At 43.4% G+C, this 25,190-nt stretch overlaps 1 protein-coding gene across 2 annotated transcripts in view; it reads left to right on the forward strand.

Moving 5' to 3' along the window:
- Positions 1-25,190, forward strand: part of EDAR (ectodysplasin A receptor) — a 75,526-nt gene that overhangs the window by 37,387 nt on the left and 12,949 nt on the right. For both annotated transcript variants that reach the window (XM_075091972.1, XM_075091980.1), the window contains exons 2-5: positions 10,664-10,732; positions 11,455-11,577; positions 12,685-12,866; positions 17,640-17,725. In XM_075091972.1, the coding sequence (XP_074948073.1) occupies positions 10,682-10,732; positions 11,455-11,577; positions 12,685-12,866; positions 17,640-17,725 (442 nt within the window). In that variant the 5' untranslated portion in view covers positions 10,664-10,681. The remainder of the gene's footprint in view (positions 1-10,663; positions 10,733-11,454; positions 11,578-12,684; positions 12,867-17,639; positions 17,726-25,190) is intronic.

Genomic DNA, 25,190 nt, shown 5'->3' on the forward strand with positions numbered 1-25,190 from the left:
CTTGTGCCCTGCCTTGCTGCTTGCCTCATGTGGTTTCAGCAGTGCACTGTGGGTCTTGCAGGTGGGGAGCTGTTTTTGGTAACGCTTTTGTCTGGTGGTACCCTAATCCTGAAGATATACTCCCCTCCCCATCTACACTTGGGGTCAATAGCTCCAGTTGTTTTCTTAGTGGTTTTTGCACAAAGAATGTGCCTATGTCTTCTGTAAAATCATAGACGAAATAGAGACTGCCTTTAGATGTGCAATACAATACAACCTTGGTAGGTAAGACCAGACTCCTAAGTTAGCCTTGACAGGAAGCTTTAATTCCTAAATCGAGCAGATACCATGGGCTTTCTGGACTTCAATAAAACATATGACACTGATACACATAAGGAATAGGTCCCACAGGTGAAAAATGAACAAGCATAGGGTTACAGATGGGTCATATCAGAAGGGCAATGACTAAACTAAAAAATCCTGCCTGGTCTCTCAAAACCAGTCTTATTTAAGTGTCCTGGGTTGCAGGCTGCAATCAGAATTGGCTGAACACACCAGGCTGGAAGGCAATAACCCTGATGAAATGGCCAGGGTACAGTCATGAGGTTGCTACTTCGTGAGAAGGAGGTCAAGTGGTTACTCACACAAGCTTACGTCTTGCGTAGCACTGCTGGTGGTAGTGTCTCCAAGTTCTCATGGTAGGCACAGGGTGGTGGTGGGAGAATAGGCATGAAGAGAGAAGTGATGTCTTTTATCAGACTAACTGATTGATCAAAAAAATAAGCAGCTCTTAAGTTTAGTTCCTTCAGCAGGCTCAAAATAGCAATAAAAGCCATGCTAACTGCAAGGTAGAAGGAATTGCTCTTGGATCAATCTTGCTATGCTAATCAATCCCACCACATGAGAGAAAAAGTTGGTTAACACCTGTGGAGTGGTGGGGCTTTGTCTGGGAGTGAAGAATCAGGCTGTTAGCTCCTGCAGAGGCAGAAAAAGGAGGGGTGGGGGAATAGAAAAAAGGTCATTAGCACCTGTGCTATATTTTTAAATATATTATTACATTGCTGGTATTTTGTAATTAACCCAAGTTAATTGCAAGCTTTTGGCTTGCACATTTCCAGCCTAGAGGATAACCAGTTTTTAAAACTAGCTTGCTCCCTTGAAAGGCTCAGCTTGACATAGCCTAGTAACAGGTTTATCAGATAAGGTACCACTAGGCTTAATGAGCTCCTTAATTAGGAATGTAAACACCTTCATTAAAAAAAATGAGGGCCTCAGAGAAATTATGAAGAGATTTTATGATTATTGACTCAAAAAATAAAGTATTCTGTAAGAGAAAGCCATTTCTTCCTCCTTCCCTAGAAGCGGAGGCAATGTACTCTCTAATTGTAACCCCATGCGGCACATTAAGCATAGAGATCTCCCTCCACCAGCACGTTATCTGAGATTCGGGAGATTCAGCCTGGGTTGAACAGAGATGTGAGGAACAGTCTGTCTCTCTGAGGGCATGTGGGTATAAATAGATGTGTTTGTGTACACATGTGTGCCTGTAAACATGTAGTTTCTATAGGCATGCCCATATAGTGGACTGCGACTTCAGCTGCTATTAGCCAAGGTGGTGGTTGCTCCTCCTCTCACCTGTACCTATGTGGTTAGCATAAATAGCCCCAGCAGGTCGTAGCTTGCAACTACCCACAGATATGGAGGATTTGGTTGCTTGGGCATGTTCCTCTGCCTGGTGTTGGACCGGGAGTTGTGTTTCTGACCTCAATGCCCCTTCCCCTCCCTGTCCCCCCAGGGGAGCCCAGGCTCATGAGATGGGTGGGAGGACACAGTTCCCTGGGGGACTGCTCCTATCAACCGCCTCACATTCCCCTGCTAGAGGCACAGGGGCCCACAAGCCCCAGACAGTGCCACAGGCACCCAATTCTGTGTCCCCCAGCCACCCCCCACCCCCCCCTTGGGCATCCCCCGGCACGGCACCCGCTTGTTGTGTGGCCCCTGTTCCCAGCGGAGAGCTTCCCCTCCCAGTGCTCCCTATCCCTGCTTTTCTACAATGGTGGTCCAGGCGGCTTGGGATGTAGTTCTGAATTTAAATGTGGCCAGCCTTTAGTTTACAAAAATAATAAATCCCCTTCAACCAGAGTTGTGTAAAAAGTAGTATAATAAAAAACCTAATGTTTTCTGGCAGCGTATGTATCCCTTTGTCTGCAAGACACAGGCCTGTTGACAAACAAGAGGCTTTTCTGGGACTATTAGAATCAAGTACCAAACTATAAACGCCCACCATCTGATACTAACTTCATTATATTTGCCAAACATAGTGAAACTGCTGCACTGTTGCTTAATGCACTTGCACAAGGAATAAAAGTTTATGGCCAGGACCCTCCCAATGACATCCCCCCATGCAGCGACCTGCTCTGGTGCAGCCCCCCGCCGCAGCACCCCAGCTGCTATTCACTGTGCCTGTAAGATGCAAGTAATTCAGATGTTTTCATGTAAACCGTGGAAAAAAACAGAACTATGTGTTGACCCCTCTAATAGTTTTCTGGCTTTTAGCTAAGAAATACAAATGTATTGCAGAGCTAAGAGCAAGCATTATTTATTGATGGTCATCATAGGATGTCTATTCTATTTACATGAAATTCTATTGACAGTCACTATAGGATTTCACCTCAATTTCTTCCTGTAAAGTTTTTCTCAATTTCTTCACCTCTGTCCTGTTCATCAAACATTATTGTGTTAAAAAGATGTGAGTCTCTGCGCAGGGCTAAAAATCTTCTGCTTCCCAAATACTGTGAGATTTGACGGTACTTGGCAGCTCACAGGATCAGACCCTGAGAAACGGAAGCAAAGTGTGAGCTCAAATCCTTATCAATCTTCATAACACAAGCCAAGACTCAGACTGTTCTTATTAGATTATCTGTAATCTAGAAAGCATAAAGCTCAGTAAAAAGGAATAGGTGTTAGAAAAACATGATCGTTGCTTCGGTGGTTTGTATTTCCCTAATAAGCTTTTAATTTTCTGCTCTGAATGGAAAGCGATACTTGTCTTGGGGACTAAGGAGAGCTTCTGAATCTACAATGACTTGTTTGTGTACCAGCAATTCTACCTTAACCCTGGAAGCAAAATGTGAAAAACAATTTTCCTCTCCCTCAGGTAGGGGCAGATGGGGAAACTTCTTAGGAAGCAGTGATGGAGAAAGCGCAGAGCCGATGTGGCACTGGGACGACCTGGTAGGCAGTGACCGACTGTACGGTTGCTCATTCATTCTTGCCTTAGAATTATTAGGTTGGGGAGTGTAACATGCTCATTTGCAATTTTTCATGGTGATGTAAGATCTATCTTGCAAGTATTTCCATAGAAATCTCGGGTGCCCTCTGGCAGCTGTGAGCTGGCACCGGGGTGAGCTCACCTGGGCAGCAGAGCAGGAGCTCTCTGGGGGCGTATGGGGCACAGCCTTGATGTGCCTCCAGCACACTGCTCCCACCACTGCCATTGCCAATGTTTCTTAAAAGAAAAGCCCGAGCCCTCCTAAAACAAACAAGAAAGCAAGCAAACCAGACGGAATAGTATGTCAGTTATATCACTTCCCAACAGGCATTAGGAGGGGCTGAAAATAACAGGGAAGTCTTCACGTAAATCACCTTAGAAAGATTTTATTTTTGGAGAGGTAGAAAGCAAGCCTCTCCCACTGAGGAAAATCCTTATGGGGATCAGCCAAACAAAGTCAAGATTTTTTTTCCCTATTACAAATATGAGGTTTCTGATTTTTTTTAATTGTGCGTCAGAACAAATCCCAGATATTTTTTTTAATTATAGAAAACAAAGGAGATCATGTGACTTAGCCTAAGGGTCAGGGCAGCCTTTTGACTGGGGGAGGTACAAGTCCCTGCTCACATATTTGCCCTAATGAGTATTTTCTTGTTTGTGTAAAGCAGCACCAGCCATAGCAGCCTCCATGACAGGAGGTCGCGAGTGCCTTTTCCCTTCAGCACCACTTCTCCACCAAAATATCAGCCTTTCTAGCAGAAACATCACTGAAGTGGATATGTTGCAATGGCAGGTTGCAGAATCAATGAATTACCATTTTCCTGCAGAAAAAGCTGTCCCCCTGCTCACGTCCCACTCACCTCCCTAGGCGGTTCAGGTTGCTGGGGCGGCAGGGAGGGAGGCTTGCCTGTGAGCCTTGTGCCCTGGGAGGACTTTGGGGTGGGGATGGAGACCACCATGCTTCTGCAGCAGCCCTGGCCCAGTGGGGCTGGGTTTTAGAAGGATGCTGCTGGCAGATAAGACCATCATCAGCTAGAGGGAAGCTGACCCAGTGCCATGCTGGTAACAAGGAGGCCAGGGGACAGCTGGCTCAGCACCAGCCAGTTGTGGGTGCCCTGGGGCTGGGCAGGGAGACCGCATGGTCCCCTCAGCCCCCCACAACTCTTAGTGCCCCTGTTTTCACAGGAACGCATGCCATCCATGCCAAGTGACTTGAAAAGAGCCTTTTCTTCTTTCTTTTTTTCTGCATAGTAGCCTCTTTTTCCTGAAAACCTTTTCAGAGAGCTGATGGCCCACATGTGTCTTTATGTAAGGTGAGAAAGCAGGTTTGAATACAGACTTCCAGATGTAGTTTCCAGATAAACAAGTCTGTAAGAGACAGATAGCTCTTCATTAGACTTCATTGCCCCCATGTTCTCAGCATGTGGTGCCCCCATTAACAAATTAAAGAATCTTCTATGTACCCTCTTGTCAATGCAGCTCCCACTGGAAAAAATCTTGTTTTTGTGCCCAAGCAATGAATTATTTTTCTGACACAGTTGCCAGATCACAGGGGCAATTAAAGTTTTATGTGTAGCTTGAGCTGTTCTCCCTTCCTTTTGATGTTTCAGGTAAAAGGAAGAAAAGAGTTGTATCATTTTAACACTTTTTACATCTCTCTCTGAAGTAATTTTAAGGTGTATTTGCAAGGTCAAAGTGATAAAAAACAGATATGGGAAACAGTGTAGCTCGTGTTGTCCTACAAAAGTAATATTGTTCTCTGCAATATTTTTTCACAGCAATACAAACTGTAACCAAGGCTACAAAATAGATTTCTTCATCTCTATGTTTCCGTTTGCTTATACTTCTCTAAGTTTATTCTCTCCCTGAGCTTGCGCTGTCTTCATTGTCATTCAGTGATGGGCTCAGGGAATTGTTTTCCTCCTGAAAGAAAAACGCAGACCACATCTCTTTTCATGAGGCCGGAGACAGACTGAACTCTACTGCTGAACTCTGAAGCCTGTGAGGCCCTGCAGTGAGGATTATATGCTTATGGCAGCTAAGAAGGATTTAGCAGCATCAGGAGCATACAGAGATTATCTACTGAGCTCATGCAAAAAACTGTGATAATCTGTGGAAAAGGCGGTTGGCAAGGTTCCTCTCATAAACCCCAGGAACTCAGGGCAAGCGCTGGGTTTGTTGGTGGCACATACAGCCGGCCCACATTTATTTATCTGAAAACTTTTGTCTGTCCATCGCTGCTGTTGTTAGTAGTGGAGATCTTGGATGTGGATTCGTGATCGATACCGACTTACCAGCTACTCTGGAATTACATTTGTAACTGCAGACCTGCTAACCAAACTGCTTCTTAGAAAAGCACAGAGGAGAAATGCATATAGAAATATCAAAATGGTGAAGTTGTCTGACACAGCTGTTGTGCCTTTCCCTCTCGCAAAGTTAAGTTTTGTGTCCTTGAAGTGTATCTCCATCAGTGTTGAAATTAAAGAAATGCAGAGGCACCAAACCCCCCCCTCTCTACAACATTAAGAAGTATGTATTTCCGTACTTCAATCCATGTATTTGTTTCTCTCCTTTTTTCAAAAACATTTTTTTTAAACGGAAAAGTCAGTGATAGAAAACTACCTTTTGCATGTGTTAATACTGAAGCCACAGACTTAGAATAACAGCTAAGATCACCCATCAAAAGCTGTGAGCTTTAGCTTAGACCACCAGCTAGGGTAACCTCATTGTTTCAATGTTCCCTATGTTCACTCCATTTACTCATGGATGCCGTAAGTATCATGGCACTGCTACCTTATCATATAAGTAAATTATCAAAGTCAAAGGCTGGCTACCACAAATGATGCTTTTTCTCCTTTGGACATCATGAACTAAGCATTTTCTGCCTGGGGATCAATTTATCTGTTTATTTGTATCTGCCGGTTCTTGGTAAGAAGCTGCAAAGACTATAGAAGGGCCTTTCGTCTGGGAGGAGAAATATTTGAGTAATAGGGTCCCAGGCATCTCTTCTTCTATTCCCACAAGCCAAATTTGTGCCTCGCAGTCTACAGGAGAGAAGCTGAGACAACAAGTCTCTAGCATTTCTTGCTGTGGTTGCCACTGGGAAAACAGTCTTCCTTTTCCTGTCAGCGTATGAGTGTATTCTTAACAGCTATTAACAAATATGACCTGAAAGGCAAATATGGCTGTAATTAGCAACCCCCTCTAGTCATGACGAGGCTTGCTGCATGTTGCACATCTGATCCACAAAGACACAGGTCTGTGTTTTACACCTCCTCTCTGGAGACACCCACACAGTCTAAACAAAAACATGAGTCAGGATCAGTGGACGGCTCGGCGGACATGCTGCCGGAGATCCCAAATTGCTTAGGAGTGATTGCAGGCTCCCAGCAAAAATATACCTCCAGTTCCTTCCCGCTTGCCATTGCGTGTCATCCCCCAGGAGAGAGTAATTTGCTTTAGTCAAAGCACAGCAGAATATGAAGGAAAGGTGCAGCATCTGCTAACTCATTAAGAATTAATTGCTTCTAATGATTAGGGGCCATAATAAATGGCTACTCTTTTTCCTGCTTCTTGGCAGAAGCTGGCTGATTGTCCAGGCTTTGCATGTCTTCACAGGTGTCGGCTAAAGACAAAAGTGATCTTAGCACTAAAAGATCCCTTGTTGTGTGGATAGGATTAATGTGTGACAGCTAATACAGTGCAGGTATAAATTAACATGCTTGAGAGTTGACAGCAAGTGCAGGAGCAGCCTGGTATGTCTTGGTAGATACCGTCAGGTATCATCCCAGCTGAGGAGCTACCTACGGCTCTACTGCCAGAAGCCTCCTGCATCTGCCTTCCCCCACTCCTGTGTTAAAAAAAATAAAGCACCCAGATACACAGAATGGTATAGGTTGGAAAAGACCTTTAAGATCATCGAGTCCAACCATAAACCTAACACTGCCAGTTCACCACTAACCCATGTACCTAAGCACCACATCCAAACATCTTTTAAATACCTCCAAGGATGGTGACTCAACTGCCTCCCTGGGCAGCCTGTTCCAATCCCTGACAACCCTTTCAGGGAAGTAGTATTTCCTAATATCCAATCTAAACCTCCCTTGATGCAACCTGAGGCCATTTCCTCTTGCCCTATCATTTGTAACGTGGAAGGGGCCCAAAACTGCACACAGCACTCGAGGTGCGGCCTCACCAGTGCCCAGTACAGGGGCACGATCACCTCCCTGCTCCTGCTGGCCACACTGCTCCTGATACAAGCCAGGATGCTATTGGCCGCCGTGGCCACCAGGGCACACTGCCGGCTCATGTTCAGCCGGCTGTCAACCAACACCACCAGGTCCTTCTCCGCCAGGCAGCTTTCGAGCCACTCCTCCCCAAGCCTGTAGCATGGCATGGGGTTGGTATGACCCAAGTGCAGGACCCAACACTTGGCCTTGCCGAACTCCTTAGTGTTAGCCTCAGCCCATCGATCCAGCCGGTCCAGACCCCTCTGCAGAGCCTTCCTACCCTTGAGCAGATCAACACTCTTGCGCAACTTGGTGCTGCCTAAAATCTGACAGAGGGTGCACTCGATCCCCTCATCCAGATCATTGATAAAGATATTAAACAGAACTTGCCCCAACAGTGAGCCCTGGGGAACACCACTTATGAACAGCCACCAACTGGATTTAGCTCCATTCACAACTCTTTGGGCTCAGCCATCCAGTCAGTTTTTTACCCAGCAAAGAATACACCCAGCCATAAGCAGCAATTTTTCTTCAAGAGAGTGCTGTGGGAAATGGTGTCAAAGGCTTTACTAAAGTCTAAGTAGCCAACATCCACAGGCTTTCTCTCATCTACTAAGTGGGTCACCTTGTCATAGAAGGAGATCAGGTTAGTTAAGCAGGACCTGCCTTTCCTAAACCCGTGGTGACTGGGCCTGATCATTTGGTTATCCTGTATGTGCTGCGTGATGGCACTCAAGATGATCTGCTCCATAACCTTCCCCGGCACTGAGGTCAGTCGACAGGCCTGTAGTTCCCCAGATCCTCTTTCTGGCCCTTCTTGTAGACAGGTGTCACGTTTGCTAACCTTTAGTTGACTGGGACCTCCCTGGTTAGCCAGGACTGCTGATAAATGATTGAAAGTGGCTTGGTGAGCACTTCTGCCAGCTCTTTCAGTACTCTCGGGTGGAACTCATCTGGCCCCATAGATTTTTGTGTGTCTAGGTGGTGTAGCAGGTCAGTAACCATTAAATAAAATAGAAAATAAAGTAAGCATTTTGGTTTTTAGCTCCAAAGGAGGAAAAAAATCTCAACAGAAAAGAACACTGCCAATTTATAGCAGTGTACTTGAATAGGGGGGATGAATAATCAAATTTAACTTTTTGGTATTCTAATTTGGGGAAAAAGTGTCCCCTGGAGTTCTAATCTGGCCATATTCTGCACTTTTGAATAGGCTTTTTCCAGTAAAAAAAGTATTTCCCATATGTTTGACATATTGCTACATATAATGATAGAATGCGGGGGGGGAAAAGTACGTTTACATACAAAACATAACCCCACATGCATATTTATATTGAGAGACAGAAAAATATTTTATGTATATATGTACAACTCGACGCTTTCCATTTTATGTAAATAAATGCCAAACGGATGGAGAAGATTGTATTATACATTAATGGGATACACTTCTTTGTTTCCATTTTTCAGATCTGGCCGTGATTGCATATAAGTACCTCAAACAGCAAACATTTGGGCAACTTGAAATCAAATGAAGTATGTTTTTACTGTAAGAGATATTCTTACTGTAAAGTTACAAATTCAAGCTTTACCAGTGAAATTTTTGGTCCTGAGCAGCCTCAGACCCGATTTATAATAAATATGATTTTTTTGTAGTATCAGTGGAGACACAGCCTTAATAATATTAGCAATTAAAGTGTAACAAGCTCTTTTATAACTAGGATTCAGTTTAACAGACATATGTGTTAAGACTGTAACCTTGGAAGTTTTCCAAACAACTGCGCTGTCATAGCCAAAGCCTTCGACCAACCCAAATGTTTGACAGTTTATACAATTGCATGACTATTTTCCATCTCTTAACTCCAGATTTAGGACAATTTATCTCTGATTCTCTTTTGTTTCTAGGTTTCAAAGTGCAATTTCCTGCAGAAATGAATATACTCATAATTCAGGTTGTCCACCCACCCACCCAGTTACCTGTCTCAGCTAGCCCAATTGCTGGAAGGAACATATAAAGCAAGTTCATAGCTTGATGCTGGATTGATATAATCTTTGCTTAATCTACTTAGTGTTTAAAAATGTAAATGTTAGTGGCTATTTCAAATACTAGAGTGCTGCTCTCATGTAGGTTGTACGCTCAAATGTGGCACAAAGCAGTAATTGTACTCTTCTGGGAGACTAAAAGCCTTGCAGTGTCTGAGACCTGGAAAATGTAAGGAGTAGTTTACATCTGCAAGGACCAAAGTGTTGCAATTGTATCTCAAACATTTGCAATCTGAAGCTGTAAAATCCCCAGGGCATATTATGTGCTGTAACAATGCCATTAAATATGTTGTATCATGCTAACGAAACAATTTGTGCCTCCTTTTCCTGTCTCTTTTTTTTTCCTTTAGAAAGAAATCCAGTACATGAATATGTAACATTAGTTTTTATTCAAAAATATTCATGGGAAAAAATGAAATAAATTAGCACATATGTTTATAACAGAGATTGCAGCCTTTCTTTTCCCTAACCATTGTAACAGCACTTCAAATATAAACTTTGGCTTCTGCCTCGAGTTTAACCTCTTAAATCTGCAGTTTGCTTTTCAAGAACAAAAACCATCTGATGCTTCCTAGGGAAGGGAGCTCTGGGCTTTCTCAGTGGTTCCTCAAGAGCTGGCAAGGAAGGTGCAGCCCTGGCATGCCAGCTGCCCACGGTGCTTGCTGTTGATTTGCTCCCTGGCTATGCTTTTGGCTGCTCTATTTAGATCTTTCCTACTCTAATCTGATCTAGTAGGGTCAAGAACTAAGTGGGGTGGACACAAGCCAGGCTAATGATCCCCACCCCTCTTTCATTCAGCGGTAGAGATGTAGCGTTCAGATCCTCCATGGGAGGATTCATCAACAAGGCAAGAAGTGCTGGGGCTCAGAACAGGTTCCCAACCTTTCTTAGATTTTTATAAAGGTTGCAAGATCAGGCTCCCTCATGCCATTGATCTTCTCAAAGAGGAAAGAGGTGTGCAGTAAGGGTGTGTAGTGTGTTCGTGTGTGTGAGTGCACGTGCACATCTCCTCCTCTCTTTGTTTAGACCTCCGGGCATCGCTTCCATGTAACCTTTGTTCTGCTTATGAGCCCTTCTGTTCTTATTTTGGCAACTCACACAAATATTTACTCATGTTCATAAACAATCACTGATTCTATCTTTTCAGGTAAAATATCAAGAGAGCATGGCTCATCTGGGTGAACGCAAATGGACTCATGTGTTCCCTTTTCTGGTGGTAGGTATCTATGTGCGTACAGGTCTCTCCAGCCTGCAAAGATAACTGCATTCTGCTTGGGTCTTTGCAAACATCTGTGAATTATCATGGCACAGCTACAGATGATTTAGGGACTGAACCCCGATACAGTGATCTGTTTCCATTCAGTAAAACACCTGGCCATGTGCTGCTTAGACTAAGGCTGCTAGGGAGCAGGGAGAAGAAGGACCCAGGATGGAGCAGAGGCAGAAGGTGCTGGAAGAGCCAGTTAGCCTGAGTGTCACAAGAAGCCCAGCCCTATCATGGTTGAAGCCCGAGGCAGCGCATTATCTCAGGTTGCTATAATTGTCTCTTGCAGTCACATTTACAAAGGCTCGTTAGAACTGGGAGGGGTGAGGGTGCAAACTCAGGCGTTTGCTGTGCAGGAGAGCATGAGAATTTATAGGTCAGGAATCAGAGTCTTCCGTATTTTGAGGAGTAGCTATGCCAACAAGCACAAATGTCAGTGAAGAGAGAGAAACTTTGTAAGAGAAACTCTTAGAAGGACCAGGTTGCTGATAACTGTATCTGCCTCCATCCCATGTAGTGGCACCACGTCTGTTTCTGAGCTTTAAGGGTGTTTCACACTACAATGTGGGCCCTACCGCCTTCTGAGCCACAGCAGCCTGGCAAGGGGAGGGGGTGAGGCTTGGGGGGCAAAGGCAGTGGAAGTGACAATGCTCTGGGATGCTCTCTGGTGGCAGGTCTCCCTGGTGTACTCTGCCAGCGCCGAATACTCCAACTGCGGTGAGAACGAATACTACAACCAGACCACCGGCATGTGCCACGACTGCCCCAAGTGCGAGCCGGGTGAAGAGCCTTACATGGTAATTTCAGCTTCTGCTGCTGTAGGGGGACATATCTGGCACCAAATGCAAAAAACCAAATACTTTGTTACATGGCAGTAATGTATGGATAGGAGAGAAAATGGGGAAGGGCAGAGATGCTTAAGCTGGAGCACTCACACCTGCAAGGGTGTCGTGGGAGTGCGGCACCGTGCATGCACGCTGGTAAACCACATCCCAGGAGCAGCCTGTTAAAACCGATATTGTAAAAGTTGGATGGTAAAAGTTTCACACACAGTCTCTGTCAGTCCATTCTCATCTCAGTAGTTATTTAAAACCTGATGCTGCTGTTCCGGCATGGTGTGATAAATCGGTTAGTCTAGCATGCTCGCTGGCCCCCCACACAGAGAATTTAATTTTGCTCTCCCGCTGAGATATTTTGGCACTAAAGGAACTTGGATGCTTCTGCAACATTTTAAATTATGGTTCCTAAGTAACCATTTGATTTACAGCAGATAATTGTTGCTTATTAAAAAATAAATTACTAAAATCCTGTTTGGTTTTAATGGGATAAACATCCTATTGCAAGAATTTCACACAGTTGGTAGTCCTGAACAAGTATGTTTTAATAATAACCAGTTGGGTTTAGTTTTATTTAACCTAAAAGTTATGTTCAGCTGGGACATGTGAGTTCAAGGGTTACAAAATCTCATCCAAACATCGCCCTTTGTGATGTTCCCTCTGGCCTCTCCAAGCATGAAAGCAAGATTGCTGAGATCCCTGCTGCAGCAGTGTTTCCCCTGTAATCTTCTTCTATACTCTTCAGGTTTCAGTTCACTTTCTGTTTGAGCAGCAGCTGAAATTCACTTCCATGGCTGGCTGGAATATGATATACATAGCTCTGGGGGGCCACTTTCAAGGAGTGCCATGCCCCTGTTCCCCTTTTCCCTCTCTAGGACACGGCGTGCTGCATCCTTAAATCCCTCCGTGGCCTTTTTAGGATAGACACTAAGAGACCAAACAACAAATGTTTTTCTCTTCATATGACATTGTGCCATAAAGCCAACGGGACAGGCTATGAACGTTTCCTTTTGCTAGAAGCCGTCGTGAAGCACAAGCCTGCTTTTCAGTGACCTCGTGTTGTTGCAGACATGTGGATATGGCACCAAAGACGAGGACTACGGCTGCATCCCCTGCCCTTCAGAGAAGTTTTCCAGAGGAGGTTACCAGATATGCAGGCGGCACAAAGACTGCGAAGGGTTTTTTCGAGCCACGGTCATGACACCTGGTGATCAGGAGAATGATGCAGAGTGTGGTCCTTGTCTCCCGGGGTAAGGATTTAACCACAGACCTTTGCTTTACCCAAGGCACTGTGAAATTATTTTTTAATGTCAAAATCTCTGACAGCTTCTCTTCATATCCTAGCTCACTGTAGGTACAGTACTGGTGAATTACGCTTTTCAGTCTCTGCTTAAATGATACATTTAAATGTTTCAAAAGCATGGGTGAATCTAGGGTATCAGAAGATGTCATTAACCTTACTGAAATCTCACTGAAGAAACAACTGTTGGGAACAATTAGAAAAACTGAAACTTCTCCCCTTACTAGAAGTGGAAAGGGAGCAGCTCACGTATCCAAGCACAGGTGTGCAGTGCCATTTTAGACGGTCTAAGAAATCCAGCTTGGATTCCAGCTGCAGCTTCAGAGGGCAACCTTGTAAGTCCTGCATCTTACCAATGAGCTCCATGAAGATGCCTTGGATACCCTGTAGGGTCCATGCTGGAACTATGGTGTGTTTAGGAATATAAAATACCTCCTCTCCAGATGTGACCAGCTGGCAGATTTGTCAGTAGTTGACAGCATTAGCTAACATAGCTGTTAGGTGAGATTTACCAAGGCATTTTAGTCTCTCAAGGTCCTTTCTAGCCAACAAAAAGGGGCCTAAGGAGCTGCTAATGTGGTGTGTATGCTGTTGTTCAGGGTCAAAACAAGTTCCAGGGCTAGCTGAAGGGACTTAAAATGGATGCTATTTATTAAATCCATCTTTTTAATGGTCTCTTATGTTCAGTATAATTCTGCTAGTACTGGTGAGAAAGCAGTTGCTATATTGAATATGTTAGCAATATATTCTTGACCATATTACCTTTTAAAGTCTGAAACTCAAGCATACATTTGCTTTCTCAACATTTTCTTTTGTAGGGTTGTCTAAAACACAACCTCACCTTACATACCTTTTTCAGTTTCTGCCAGTGCGCCCTTTTGGTTTAGAAGTGTAATTCCTACTGACATTTGGCTTTTGTGCAGTTTGCAGATGCTGTATAACCCGCACTACTTATAGCGCAGGAAACCCTGTTGAAGAGGCCCTGCAAGCTTCCAGGTTTATTCTATCAGTGAGTCTGTGTGAAATTTTCACAGTTTACAAATAAAAAGAAGGACTTACTTAGCTGCCAGCCAAGCAGACTGATGATGTGATTTGCAAACAACTCCCTCTTGACTTCCCCCTCATACATCATAAAGAGCAAGAAAGTTAAATAGTGGCCACAGTCGCTGTTTTGCAATTTTGTCAGGACTAATGAGGTCACCCAGGTGGGAGTGGGGTGCTAGCTGAAAATAATCAGCTTGCACAGCTGGTGCTTGGGGAATAATCTCAAAACACTGTGTTTGCACAGGTGTAACCTGTAGCAGAAACTGGCCTGCCAGAGTCTGGCTGTGTGCCAATCCGTGTGCGACTCTCAGGTCTGGGGGTAGTTTGGCAAGGCCAGCAGTTAAGGAGAAACATCCTCTTACTCTGAGCGTGAAGAGATGAAATTCTCCAGATAAATTAAATATGGGCTAAAAGAAACTCTGAAGCTGCCTTGGCTCCTTGTGTGACTTAGAGACCCCAGAGGTTGCTCCTGTGTGATGGTGGGGGAAATGCAGAGCCCCTGCATCAGGGCAGAGAGCTGGCGAGCAGCACCGACTGACCCTTCCTCATTGCCCCCGGTTGGTACAGGGGCAGTTAGGCGCCTGGGTGAGTTGCAGCTGGCAGAGTGCTCCCTTGCCCAAGGTGCTAATCCCCAAAGAGCCCCTGAAGTCAATGGGAGGGAAAAATTAAGGTTTCCATTTCCAGAGGATTGCGCTTCTGTAATGCACTGCAGACCTTCCCGAGGTAACAGCCCGCATGCAGCAACCTATATTTAGGGGCATCTCATTCCTTTGCTATTTTTCACCAGCGCAGTAAAGCAGCCTGAGAAAAAGATGAGCATGTGGCATATTCTGACCAAAAGCTTTTAGACAAAACACCACTTAACTGGCAGCCTTTTCCCAGTGGCTACAAGTGCTTTCTCTATAATTTGCCTTAACATAGGTGCTGGATAGTTATATGTTTTTCCTTCTATTTTTTTCACTATTACTGATGATTAGTTTTAGGGAAGCAGGAGACCTTTGGTACAAGAGAGTGGGTCATCCACTGCTTCGCTGTGTCCAGGTTCCCTTACATGTAAAATAGAAATAACGCTATTTGTCTAGCTCACAAAAAGGTTGCAAGAGTGTGACTGGGGGTAATTTAAAGGCTTAGCTCCAAAGCTGTGATCTTCAAAACCAAAGTTCAGCTGCCAGTGAACTCTGGAGGTACCTAGGCCTAAACTCCTGGGACACTTCAGGCTTCATTCCCTCCTCCTGCCCTGAAGCTCTTCCATCATCATAAATAGGACAGGTCAAGAATGTGGAAATAGGGTGGAACTCTGACTGTTCCTCTCAAAGGGATGATCCATTAGGTGTTTCTGGAGTGTGACTGAGATCACAACCAGCTAGGAGCAGCCACAGTGGGTCACAGCAAGGGTCTCTTTCTAACCTGGTCATCTGTCTTCAGTGGCAGCCATAAGTGGAAACCCACAGAGGACTAAGAACAGGCCAAGTGTATATGATACATACCCCTCATGCTGTCTCAGCAGCTATTTTCAGCTTGGAGCAAGTCCCTGGTCTCCTCAGAAGGTGGAATTGCAAAGGGATCATTTTCTTCTAAAATGTAGTCAGAGACACGTCTGCTACTGACACTTCCCCTTTTTATGTGTTTGTCCATGGTTACAGCACATCCAGGTTAAATTCTCTTCTCTGAGGTGTTTTAAGAGAGGAATGAGCTCTTTCTTCTGTTTTCTGAATGAAAAGGTTTAGCCAGTAAATTTCTGAGAACATGCCCTCCACCCCAGTTCCAGGTGCCCTGGTACTGCAGGAGGATAGACCTAAACCCGGGGCCAAGTGCCAAGACACCACCAAAGTTAACCCAAGATAAACCCCCATGGAGTTTAGTAGGAAACCACTTAAGTCTGGTTTTCAGTCTGGCCTTTACTCTTGGATTTTGCTTGTAATACTTGAAAATCTGAGCCTGGCAGATGCTAAGGAAAGAGAAATAATGAGCCTCATAGTAGATGAATGACACCATGAAAATTCATTATTTCATTACTTGGCCACTTCTCCATAGTTAGTGATATAAAAGAATCACATATTTCCAACATCGCCTTTAATATTTGGTGTTTTTCAAAGTAGCCAGAAACATAAATCTGTTGCTGGTACTTCATAGGGGTGACTCACTAGTGTTTGCAGCAGCAGAGCTTCCTTCTCACGTGGGTGAACACTTGCTTGCTGTGAACGTCCTCTTCAGTTTTCTTTATGCATCCTCCACCATTCTGCATTGTGGTGAAAACCAAGAAATATTCCACCAGTTTGATTTAATTAACTCTTGGAAGGGCTGTTTGTCTTTCCTAAACCACTGTGGCTATAGACTGTGGATCCTAACTGTACTGTATTTTTCTTTATAGATTTATATGTATCTTTGGCCTGCCACTCTTTTATTTTTTTGTGGTTTGGCAGTCATTTCCCGCTTATTTATTGACTGCTTCACAAGCTAACATTATGCAGGCCCCCATAGGAGTGGGAAGGTGAAGTTTTGCTCCTGAGACAAGGGTAGAGTGGCAGAAAGGGCACAAGAGACATTTAAAGGGAAGAGTGAGGACACATCTTTTAAACCTTTTCAGTGAAAAATCTTTTAAATCTTTCCAGTAAGAAAGGAAGAGCCATGTTCAGTTTCCCGCTTTCTAAGGTACCTCCAGTCCCTGTCCCCACCTTGCATCTCTCCGTATTCCATTTCCTGGACCTGTATTTGTAACCAGGGTCATTTGTTAATGACCAACTGATTTTGATGGACAGTTTCAGCAGTAACTGTCTAACAATGCATACATTTTTCCAGAAAAATCATACTGCACAAGCATAGACAGGTATGTGAGAGCAGAAAACAGATTCCTCATCGCATAAAGTGTTTATTATGTTAAGTACCTGTCTACATAGAATGGATTATGAATTTATGCACTTCATTAAAATTTGTGGTGATTTTCAAGTGATTTGTAAAGATGTATCCATAACATTAACTGTGTATGATTTTGATGTAAATTACTCATTAGGTTGCCTGTGGATCCAATTCTTGCAAAACCAATTACCTTATTTCAGCACTAACTTTATTAGGAGCCCAGAAGTTCAAATCATGAAAACCTTTCCTTCACACTGTAATTCCACTCTCAAGGACTAACTTAGAAACTACGCAGCGAGGAAGAAAACCTGTAAAACCTAATCTGGCTTTCCCTGCAAGGGTGATGTTTTCCTGTGTTTTTTATTCTGATTTGGCTCAGATTTGGTTCTAACGTTACGGAGAATACTCTTACGGTGTTTGTGGAGAAAATTAGCCAACCATATCTAACTGGTGGTCTTGCTTGAAAGATTACTGCTTAAAAAAATAGTGTTCCCTTATTTTGAAAAATCTTATTTCAGGGCATGCTGTAGACTGCAGCTTGAACTCAGCAGGGAGAATAATGTTGTTTTAGGCAATGATACTACTTCTTGTCATGTAGGCTTGATGGTTGATTAATTGCCTTTTAGGCGGAAAGGAAGAAGAGAAACACTGTCTCTATTCAGGCAGTTAAAAAAAAAAAGAATAATCTTTGCATCAGATTGCTTATAAAAGTTTTCTTTTTTAAAAAATTACTTTATCTCACTATAATTGGTTGCTGCTGAACCATGCTCAGTTGTAGCATATTAATTTACACTGTTTTGCCTCATCTTGCCCTTCATTGCAGTTACTACATGCTGGAAAACAGACCTCGAAACATATATGGGATGGTTTGCTACTCGTGCTTGTTGGCGCCTCCTAACACCAAGGAATGTAAGTGTTTGGTAATTTATGTGCATTTCATAGAGTCATGTCATCTGGTTTTGACTTGAAATCATCTGGAAGCTCAATATGAAGTCTTTCAGCGATTATTATTATGCTCAAACAATAAGTCCATCTCCAGTGAAGCAATTTCTGCTTCCAACCAGCCTTGCCAAGAAAGGGGACAAATGCTGAACGTTTGGGGAGGGATCAGAACCTTTGATTTTAGGACCTGCTATTGTTCAGTTGTGCTCCAGTTTTTATCTGTTAAAACACCCCATAGGGGATTTATTATGGTTACTTTACCAGTAGGTACAGGAAGTCACAAATCTGTGTATTTTTTAAATTCAGTTTCAATTTAGCTATGAAGAAAAACATGGGACATTTTGAAGAGCCTAGTTAAAGTGCATCACACCTTTTCATATCCTTTGGGTTCAAAGTAATACAAGGGTTAATGCTGGCATGTGGTAGTCAGCACTGATAAGAGAGCTTGTTCTGTAGATTTCATTGGCAAAGGAAGCTGTAGTTTGCTAATGGAAAAAAATGTATGCGTGTCTGTGTGTGACACCCTAGCGGTACCTGTTTGTTTGCGTGTCATGTGTGCAATGACTTACCCATCCTCATGCCATGGAGAGGAGGGACAGCCACGCACCAGCACTGTAACGCAGAGATAACACCCCAGCAGACTGCTTTCTCCTTTAGGGGGTAAAGAAAGTGAGAAAAAAGAAAAGGAAAAGAGGTTCTCTGAATGAACAAATTACTTTGACACCCCCTCAGAGAGTCTGGAGCAGAGCAGGAGAAAAAGATTTAAAAAAGGAAAAAAAAAAAGGGGAAAAAAAAAAAAAAACCAGGAAAAAATGAGCAGTCCCCCAGAGAAACCTGATGCATCTAAAACCAAAATCCTGTCCATGTTCTGTTCTTTTAAGAGTCTTGATAGTGAAAAAGAATTGCAATATTTTGCCTGCTTGATTTGAAAGCAGGAGTTGACAGAAAAGTCGCCAAGCATTTATTTGTGCACATAAATAGCAATTACTAAGTTCAGATGCTGCCGAACTGCGTACCATTGGTGCTCTGCAAGCCACTTCAAAGGAGGGTAGGTCACCAACAGCTACCACCTTTCCTGAAGTGCAAGAGGGCAGATGAGCCAGGGGACAATTACCACCTCACAGAGCTCCGGGTGAGCGGTAACGACCTCGGTGGAGGCACCTCCCTGAACTGCCTGTGCGCTAAGTGGCTGGTCCATTGCAAAGCCGCTCACCCTGCTTGGCTGCAGAAACCTACCCGGTCCTGAGACATGCACTTCTGCCCGAGACAGCGGAACAGGCGAGGGCAGGGTGAGCGTGATTTTGGTGAGACAAGGTCTGTGTTAGGCGGTGAGGTAAGGGTGCTAGGGAGGACCTGAGTGTAAGGTGTGGGAAGAAGGTGGGGAGATAGGTGAAAACATGAGGTCAGGAGTCTCAGTGGGAGATGAGGGTATACAGTAAGAGGAAAGGATGCCGACACACCTTCTCCTACATGCATGTGCAGGCTGGCTGCCCTGTTGATGGGAATACAACCATACCTGCTGCTAGCCAATAGCCAGAAATGAATCACTTCCTCAGCTCTCATGGTCTGTCTCAAACATGCGCTGAAATGGGTTTTTAGTAGTATCAGACATGTTGTAGATTACTGATTTGGCAAGGAACTACCAGAAGATCTTAATGGCTATTACTCAAGTCAAAAAACAAATCTTTGTCTTTTATAGAATATCTAGCAGAAACTATATATAATGTGCTTAGTTCTGTGGGGAAAGTGTGAGCTGCACAACTGATTAACTGCATGCAATTTTTAACTTGACAAACACAAGAATAAATATATGTTATATTTGGGAGGAATTTAGGCAGATGCATAAACTGAAAAATTGACTGGGTAGTAAGAGAGGAGAAAACATTAGTCCTAGAAAGAGTAAACATTACCATTTTAACCAAGCCTATGAAAGCAACCATTTGATTACAAGCGTTCAGAAAGTGGGAAAGCTTCTTAAAATCCAAATCTCTCAAATCACTAAGCTCAGGTAATTTGGTTTATGATGTCTAAACCTCTGGACACTATTTGGAATGGCAGCTCCCTAATTCACTGGCAATGATTTGTACTCCAGATGGAAAATCAGCCTTGCTACAGAAACCTCTTGAAAGGCTCTCTGTTGTTGTGGCAGGCAGCATATAATTTGGTATTAGCAAATGATCAAAAATAAATCCTCTTTATCACATGTTTCACTGTCATCAGATTATACCAATTAGAGCAAAGAAAAGGTGTCATGTCAGTATTGTGCAACTGCATAATTATTTGAGGGTTGCAAATTCCAAACTCTGAGCGCATACCCTCGACGTGAGCATGCAGTTTCTGTCATATGAAGGATAACACCAGCTCTTTGGTAGGATGGGTCCTCTATGCAGAACAACTTCAGTGTAATGGCGCTCCTTGCTCACCCCTCTGGCTGTCATGGTGGAAGACCTAGAAGGCCTTAGAGAACTCCAAAGGGTCCCAGGCATCTTCTGTTCCTTTCTTGAGACTTCAAAAATAGCATTGAACAGCATTCAGGAGCCTGCATTTTGCCGGGGAGCCTCTGCCCTAGGGTTGGCTTTTCTTTAAACAGTCCTGCATACAGCACACCACTGGAGAAGGGTGACCCAATAGGCTGCAAGAAGACAGAGGTGGCAAATTAGTTAAAAATAGGAAACTGGGGGTGACAAGCTTGGCTTTACACTTCTAGACTGAAAAATGAGGGCAGACAAATCCGGTTTCAGGCCTTCGTTAGGCTTGAGACAGGGTTGGAGGGCAATGGTGCTTTCCTTAGCTGGAAAAATACCTTGCAGGGGAAGTGCCTCACCTGTGCCTTGCAGAGAGCCAGAAGGAGACCAAAGTGGGGTACGTGTGCGTGTGCGCTGCTGCATGCAGACCTGCTCGGAGAATTTGCCTGATGTTACACTATATCTGGCAGAAAAGTATTTGGGTGTGATCAATGGGTGAACAAACAGCTTTCAGCTCCAAGAGCCTGCTCTGAAACGTTCATCTCCTACCCAGTCAATAAACCTTGAAATGGGTGAGGAAAAAAGATGAACACCCCGTGTCCCAGCATCTAGAAATATTAGTGTAAAAAGGACTGGAAATGAGAAAGAAATTCCCTGATGGGCCTGGGTCACCTTTATTTTTTTTCCCTCTCAAGGGACTTGAGACATAAGTAGCACAAAATAGCAAGGAGAAGAGGGGAGGAGAGGGAGATATTTCACAGAGGTCAGAGATTTAATTGAGGCAAACATATCACCAGGTGACAGTGTTGAAACTCCCTCTCTGGACTGAAGGATGGGAGCAATAGTGTTCTGCAGTGTGGGAGGAATACGAGGCTTCAGTGGCAGCTTGTGGGTAATGGGCACGAGCGGGGAAGGGCTGTGCATATGTGAACATAAGGATGTGTGTTGTGTAGCAGGAAAGCTTTTCTTTCTGGGAAAAGGGTAAACATCACAGTAAAGCCTGCAGTTTTTCATATCTTGTGCACTGTGAAACACCTGTGTAACACTTCTGGGCTCTCGGCACGCAGCTCCCTCAAGTCTGCTGTGTAGGAACCTCAGGACTGGTCTGCTAACCACAAAGGGGTACAGTGCCAAAACATGAAAGATGTGAGACCTTCCACTGTGCATGAAGCAGATCATTAGCCATCAGTGACCCTTGCGGACAGTAAATTGGGGTATGATACCTCTGTGATAAATAGCAGCACTGCAAAAAGTAGGGGAGGCAGGTTTCCTATACAAATCAAAGAACTAAGGCAATGAGCACCAAACCACTTTAAGATGTGGCTTCCCACAGTTAATGGTGCTGGATTTTCTGTTGACACCTCTGGAATTGGAGTTACTTGAGGTCTCTGACTGCGTAGAGTGTTTTGTTGTGGGTGGTTCTTATTTTTTTAATCCAATGTAAATGTATACGCAAAGAAGATTTAAACCTACATGGAACATCTCTGGCAGAGAGGTACAGTTACTGCTGGAAGAAATTTTGTCTTTTAGCAGCTGCAATTCTCTATCAGTTTACATATATTAACTCTGCTCTTCTGTTCAAACTTTGATATTTGCCGTTCTGGTTCAAAAATGATGGAGGTAAAAAACCCCAAACCCCTCTACAAAAGCTTGAAGAGCATTTAAGTTGTATGTACACAATTACATCAAATATGCAAATCCTTTTCCACTTGCAGATTATTGATCTAGAGAACTGCAGTTGATTGAGGGTTTTATTTTTAATCTACTGTATATATTCATGAATGTGCATGGGCACAAAACACTGTTATTTCCTCTCACCTTTTTTGCTGGTTGTATATGTGAAAACAGATGCAGTAATCAACCTGTGTAAGTTTTTAAGTCTAACACCTAATGATGATGGCTTAGGAAAATTTAAAAGAAGAAAAAGAAAAAAAAAGGAAAACATACGTAGTCAAGTTATTTTTTCATCACCAGAGAGCAAATGGCACCTAGAAACAGAAAAGATCATTTTTATTATTGCATTGTTAGAACTCTAAAAACACCTGAAGAGGTGAGACAGAACATTTGACTAAGAGGCTGACGGCTTCATATGATGGGCTGTAATCAGGGGGTCACGTCCATACCCATGTACTGAAGTCTGAGAACTCAGCCTCCTTAATTGAAATGTTTAACACAAACAAGCCTAATGCCAAAAACACTTGTATTGGTGAAAAATAGTTCTTTCAGAGATTTTTTATTTTAACTCTCCATTCTTTGTAATATCACTAATTTTCTTTCCTTGCCAGCTTTGTCCTTTTGTAATACAATCAACATCAGGACTTTTTTTTCCTCCTGTTTCAAATTATGCTTACAAATGAATAGGCTTGTTAGCTGGAGCTAACAAACTTTTCTTCTTTTTTTTCAGTTGTTTGATCTCTGAACACCCCATTCCTCTTCACATGTGGAATGGGAGAAATGTTGAAGGCAGTGCTTTATTGTTCACTGGTGGTATGGCCTAATTCTCATTCCTTTAGGGTTTGTCTATATTAGGAAAGGAACCTAATCTTAGGACAAAATTGGCCAGCCTTAGCCATAAACCTTCAAGGGGAGGGATCTGAGAAGGAAATATAGGGTTTGCTGCCTCCAACTGCTGGGAAAGCTGGGCCCAGGTATCACTTAGGAGGGCACCTGGTCCCAGTGCAGCTTTCCTTAAAGAAAACTCCAATCACTTTGATGTTTCCACCTGTGCCAGAGCTGCAGCTCCCAGAGTGAGCACCACCCACCCGGGGGCAACTTTGCAGGTTTCTGCAGCATTGCTCTGCCCAGGCTTACGCGCTGCAAAACCTACAGAGCTGCAGCTTTCCACCAGCTGTGCAGCCTGGCCACCAAGGCACAGGGGAAATGGGAGACCAGCACCTTGCGGGCCTCTTCTCTTCCTTTTGACACTTCTGAAGTCACCGTAGTAGGGTTTAAATGGCAATTATCCCTTTCACGTTGCACAGAGGAAGGGGTGATAACACTGAATTCCTGGAGGCAGGCTGAATTCGTGAAAGGTGTGCCTACGACCTTCCAGTACTGTGCAATGATTGCGGCTCCTGGTGCACCCCAAACAAAACTACAACAGATGCAAATAAATTGTCAGACTAAGGCCATGCATCCTATAATCATCACCATTTCCCTGCCTTGGCCAAATAAAAAGAGAGAGAAATAGAACAGTTAAAGACATTACAGAAAACACAACAGCATAAAATGTTTCCTTTTATGTGTCTGAAGAGTAGTGGTTACTTACATTGAGAATGACCAGATTGAACACAGAAGTCTGGGGGACCTTTGCTATCACCATTTTTAGAAAGTTCAGTCTCAGGAATTAATTTACTTCATGTTTTCCCTGGTTCAATAGCTACCTAAGGTAACTGAAGTATCTACCTGTGGCTCCAGGAAATGTTAGAGTAACTTGCCTTATAGTACTCTGGTTGTCCCCTGAAAATAAAAGACAGTAAAATAAAGAGCAGTCAGGCAGTCCTCCATTGTCTAGAATATGCTCTGTTACTAGTGATTTGCAATATTTTCAGAGTTGGTTAATGTTTGATTACTGAAGTCATATGAAGACGCCTTAGAGGGTGGCTTGGCTTTGCCTGCTGCTTCAGCTTCCGTGACTTTGCAAGTGCCCAGGGTTTCCATATGAAGTGTTGTTTCCTTAAGTTTGAAACCAAATTTTTAATGTAAGTACCTGAATACAGACTTACATTAATTTGAATATTCTGACCTCTGCTTTCTAAATATCCAGGTCTTTATTTATGACTAGGTTTAGTTATAATCCAGTTTTTGATTACTTTGTCAGCCACAAACTGTCTACTTTTATTGAGTTTCAACTCAGGAAAATTTATTTTTCATCTCCTATTCCAGGCTGCTAGTTATTTATTTGCGTGTGTGCTTTATCTTACTTCTCTCCTGTCAAGGAGCCTCAGTGATGGCACTCGCAGCTCGGCTGGCAGTAACGAGTATGCATTGCCATTCATAAATGGACCACGGCTGTGAGAAGGGTGGGCACATCAGGAGAAAGCAAGCTGCACTCAGTGGCAAGAAATAGATACATATATACACAAAGACATTTTTAAAACACTCCTTATTTCAGGATCACTCTGATAGTCTGTTGTATACACTCTTCGGGTATTTTTATAATATGGCATTAAGTACTAGATAAACTTCAAAAAAAGCTGTTGCTAGCTATGAGCAGCAGTCCCCTGCATGGCCCAGTAAGCTGACACCCACAGCAACATATGTCAGGAGCACATATGGTCTCCTACTGCACCAGATTTTGTTCACTCACAAACACTTGCAAGGGGGCATGTTGGTAAAACCTCCCCTCCCTGTGCCCTCCTCCTCTCACAAATCTGGTAGCTGCGTTCGTCACTTCTTATTGTAAATCTGTCTTCAGACAGAAGAACAACAGTAACAGCCCCGTTGCATAAAGCAGAAAGGTTCTTTGGAACACATGAAAATTATTTTGTTGCCCATCATTTGTTCACTATGGGGACAAAAGGCTGGCTGAACGGTAATTTAAGTTAAAGCTATCTTTTGAGCTAAAAAACCCCAAACATTCAAATGTGAATACAAGTTCAATTGTTCTTCTAAACAATAAGTATATTTTTCAAATGAAGCTGTATTTAGACTCCAAGAAAGTTATAACTAAATTACAGTTTTTGAATAAAAACCTTTATAAAGCAAAAGCTGACCAAACATCGGTGATAAACTTCTTTCCTAATGCCTTGATCACATTCCTACAGTATTACTTGCAGGTGCCTAGGAATATAAACCACTCTTTTGCACAGCTATATTACGGCCATCAGTCTTTTTTTGTGCTTAAAATAGAGTTGTTTCCATATGTTTTGCTGTAGCACCTTGGAATGTCTCTGCCTGAACTGTAACTACGTCTTTACAGATTATGTAAGTGTTATCTGTATTGGAATCAGAATTAATAATGTGAT

This window comes from Phalacrocorax aristotelis, chromosome 1 (assembly GCF_949628215.1).
Source record: "Phalacrocorax aristotelis chromosome 1, bGulAri2.1, whole genome shotgun sequence".
Lineage (NCBI taxonomy): Eukaryota > Metazoa > Chordata > Aves > Suliformes > Phalacrocoracidae > Phalacrocorax > Phalacrocorax aristotelis.